This window comes from Colobus angolensis, unplaced genomic scaffold (assembly GCF_000951035.1).
Source record: "Colobus angolensis palliatus isolate OR3802 unplaced genomic scaffold, Cang.pa_1.0 Scaffold93, whole genome shotgun sequence".
Lineage (NCBI taxonomy): Eukaryota > Metazoa > Chordata > Mammalia > Primates > Cercopithecidae > Colobus > Colobus angolensis.
The window spans coordinates 1,856,447-1,860,152 of NW_012123265.1; the positions used below are offsets into that span (position 1 = coordinate 1,856,447).

Genomic DNA, 3,706 nt, shown 5'->3' on the forward strand with positions numbered 1-3,706 from the left:
TAGTCTTGAACTCCTTAGCTCAAGTGATCTGCCCGTCTCGGCCACCCACAGTGCTAGGATTACAGGTGTGAGCCACCGCACCCGGCCACACTCAGCTAATTTTCATATTTTTTGTAGACAGGGTTTTGGCGCATTGCCCAGCAGGCTAGTCTTGAACTCCTTAGCTCAAGTGATCTGCCCACCTCAGCCTCCCAAAGTGCTGGGATTACAGTGTGAGCCACCACGCCCAGCCAAAAGAGGCATTTTGATTGAGATTGTTTTTAGTACGAAAAATCAGAAATAGGCCAGGTGCAGTAGCTCATGCCTGTAATCCCAGCACTTTGGGAGGGCAAGGTGGGAGGATTCCTCGAGGCCAAGGGTTCAAGATCAACCTGGCCAACATAGCAAGACCCTATCTCTATTAAAAAAAAAAAAGAAGAAGAAGAAAAATCAGAAATAAATTGTGCCTAAAGCTTGCTGGCTGAGACTGGACCAAGCCTCAGTCTTTCTCCTGAGTAGAGCCCTTTCTCTGGGAGCACTGGTCTGGGAAGTCAGGTAGGGCAGCCTGGCATGGAGTGATCCCATTAGCCATACAGAGTACTATCAAAGGGCCAGCCTATTGTCCTCCAGCCAGCCTCACACAGGCAGAGGACAGTTGATCCCCTCTAAGAGGAGGGCCCTCAGGACAGAGAGGACTAGCAGGGAGTTGCCCAAGGTCAAACAGTAATGGGCTCTGGGAGGCAGTGGGTACTGTGGTATCCTTATCTGCACACAGAAAAGCAAGCGTGGGTGGCAGGGGGGAGGAGGGCAGTGCTGGAACTGAGACAGAGGCCTCACCCACCAAACCCTAGACTCAGAGACCAGCAGGGCCAGGGGCTGCTGGCTGGCACAGGTGCCTGACCCTGTGTTAAAGTTGCCACAAAATAGCGAGGCTCTGACACAGGGGAGGTGTAGGAAATACAGCTTTGACCCAGAAGGGAATCCTCCCCTCCCCACCACCCCAAAAGAGCCTGGAAAAAGGGAGGAGAAGCAGCATGTTTACAGCTGAGGAAGCGGGGGCAGGACAGGGCAGGGACCTTTGGTCAGAATGCCCCTCCCAGTAAGCCGGGGAGGCCCCATGAGATGCGGTAGCCGTTTGTTTGCTTCTCACTGCCAGGAGGAAATTAAAGAGAATCTGCCACTTCCTTCCGCCCCAAGTGGGATGAGGAAGGCGGGGGACGGGAGGGACTGTGTGGTGTGATCTGCCAAACATAAGGGCCCCAAATTGCTGTCATCAGCCGCCTCCAGTGCCCCACTGCCCAGAGCAGGCACCTCATCAGGTCTGAGGCTCCAGGCAGCTGTCAGGCTTGAAGGAGACTCCGGGGATCAGACCAACAGTCCCCACCCCACTGGACTAGTCCCTTACTGGGGTACCAGTTACCCTAGTCCTTCTTCCAGATTCCATATCACCTCTCATCAGAACAGACAATTGATGTCCAGCGCGGCACGTGTACCATCAGTAAAATGGGCTTCTTGGGCCTTCCTAACTTGGCCCAAGTCCAGTGATGCCCCATTCCCCACCTCTACCAGAACCACAGAGATGGACAGGGGATCCACTTTGGGAATCTCTAGCTCTGCACAGAGGGTGGGAGTAGAATAATCATGCCAGGACACAAGCCCATTTATGAAGATGCCCAAGGCTAAAGCAGCCAGCCATGGGTGAGGGTAGGAGGTGTCTTTATTGCACAGTACCAATGTCAGGTTGGGGAGGTACCACCTGAAAAGCTCCTGTTTTCAAAGAGAACTTGACCCTGTCACTCAGATCCACCAAAGGGGCCAGAATCCACCCTTGGGCGGCCCCTGGTCCAGGACATCTTAACTCCTGCCAGGCAAGACCAGCATCTGGTTCATGCTGTGGCATCCACAGCCACCTTAGCACCAGGCCCATGGAGGGGGTGACTAGGGCAGGAAGAGTAGTCACCAGCCTTCCAGGGGGCTCTCTTCACTACTTCCTAAGGCCACAAAGGGCTTCTTGCACAGCTCCCCAGGTTGTGCTAGCTCCTGAGCTCTGGGGCCCCCAGGGTCTTGGTCAGGAGCCTCCCTCTTTCGCTTGTGCAAGGAAGGGCTCTCCTCACCCAGCTGACCCTCAGGGAGGCCCTGGCTCCGCAGACAGACGATGGCTGCAGCCTGCTCCGCCAGTTTCTTGGACTTGTCCCTGGGCAGACAGAGGGCAATAAGGTGGGTGGGCAGGGTGCAGGGCTATGAGGCCTGACTCTATACACCCTTGGCAGATTCTGACAAAACTGAGTAAGGGATGCCACTGCCCACATACACCATCTACCCAACCCTCCTAGGACCTAGGATAATGCTGGATGCATGGGCAGAATGCCCACTCTCCTCCCCACCCCAAGCCTCCTCTCCTATGATGAGGAAACTTACCACAAGGTAGATTGATACTTTTGTTCAGCAACGGTGACAATAGAGGAGAACAGGCGATCTAGAGGGCGTTGAACCTGGTACAAAGAGAAAAGGAAACACATGGCCAGAGAAATGAGCCCTGTAGGCCAACCTGCTGGGGTCAAATCAAAGGCAGATAAAAGCAAGTATTTCCAACCTAAGTCAAATGAAGGCTGCCTGTATCACATGCTCCTCCCAAGCAAAAGTGCCCAGTAGAGAAAGGCAGATGCACAAATACACAATGACCTCAAGTGTCTGGAGCTGTTATGGACCTAAGCAAAGCCCAGCAGAGCCCTTAGCCGCACATGGCTATGGAGCCTTGTGCTGACATCTGGATAGGCCAGGTCCCCAAAATGAGGAGTCACCAGATGCCAAAAGGGTGAGAAGGGACAAGCTAGGAGCAGAGAAGGCACACCTGGAAGAGGGACCAGGTGACTGGCTGGAGCAAAGGGCTGCAGGGATGAAACTGCAAGGAGCGAGGCACGTGAAAGGGTCTCAGGTTCTATGCTGAGGTGCTGGCTTGATCCTTCAGACACTGGGGAGCTTCTGACTTGAGAAGCCAGAAGTTAGATTTGTTTTGGAAAAGTCACTGTGCTGGGGGTGGGGACACAGACACAACCCCCAGAAGGTATAAGCCTCAAGGCCAGAAGACCAGTCCAGATGAGGCAGAACAGCCTAAGGAAGGCATGGCCGCAAGGACCAAAGGAAGTGAAGCAAGCCTACCTCACGGTTTCCACCCCAGGGGCACAACATCTGGGGCCCAATTCTGTGCCCCATTGGCTGAGGCCTGATCCAAAAACATGTCTAGGCCAGGCGCTGTGGCTCACGCCTGTAATCCTAGCACTTTGGGAGGCTGAGGTGGGCGGATCATCTGAGGTCAGAAGTTCAAGACCAGCCTGGTCAACATGGCGAAACCCCGTCTCTACTAAAATTACAAAAAAGTTAGCCAGGCGTGGTGGTGCGCACCTGTAATCCCAGTTACTCAGGGGGCTGAGGCAGGAGAATCGCTTGAACCTGGAGGTGGAGGTTGCAGTGAGCCAAGATCATGCCACTGCACTCCAGCCTAGGCAACAGAGTGAGACTCTATCTCCAAAAAAAAAAACAGAGCGAGACTCTGTCTCAAAAAAAATAAATAAATAGAAAGAATAATAATAATAATTAAATAAAAAAATTTTTTTTTTTTTTTGAGACGGAGTCTGGCTCTGTCGCCCAGGCTGGAGTGCAGTGGCCGGATCTCAGCTCACTGCAAGCTCCGCCTCCCGGGTTTACGCCATTCTCCTGCCTCAGCCTC

The 3,706-nt window shown here is 53.5% G+C and overlaps 2 protein-coding genes across 5 annotated transcripts in view; both read right to left on the reverse strand.

Annotated features, from left to right (window-relative positions):
* Window positions 1-1,906, reverse strand: part of NFATC3 (nuclear factor of activated T-cells, cytoplasmic, calcineurin-dependent 3) — a 172,948-nt gene extending 171,042 nt beyond the window's left edge. The window contains exon 1 of the mRNA XM_011932130.1: window positions 1,711-1,906. Coding sequence (XP_011787520.1) covers window positions 1,711-1,906 — 196 coding nt within the window. The remainder of the gene's footprint in view (window positions 1-1,710) is intronic.
* Window positions 1,637-3,706, reverse strand: part of DUS2 (dihydrouridine synthase 2) — a 79,947-nt gene continuing 77,877 nt past the window's right edge. For all 4 annotated transcript variants that reach the window (XM_011932040.1, XM_011932039.1, XM_011932041.1 and 1 more), the window contains 2 exons: window positions 2,398-2,471; window positions 1,637-2,173 (listed from right to left, as the gene is read on the reverse strand). In XM_011932040.1, coding sequence (XP_011787430.1) covers window positions 1,936-2,173; window positions 2,398-2,471 — 312 coding nt within the window. In that variant the 3' untranslated portion in view covers window positions 1,637-1,935. The remainder of the gene's footprint in view (window positions 2,174-2,397; window positions 2,472-3,706) is intronic.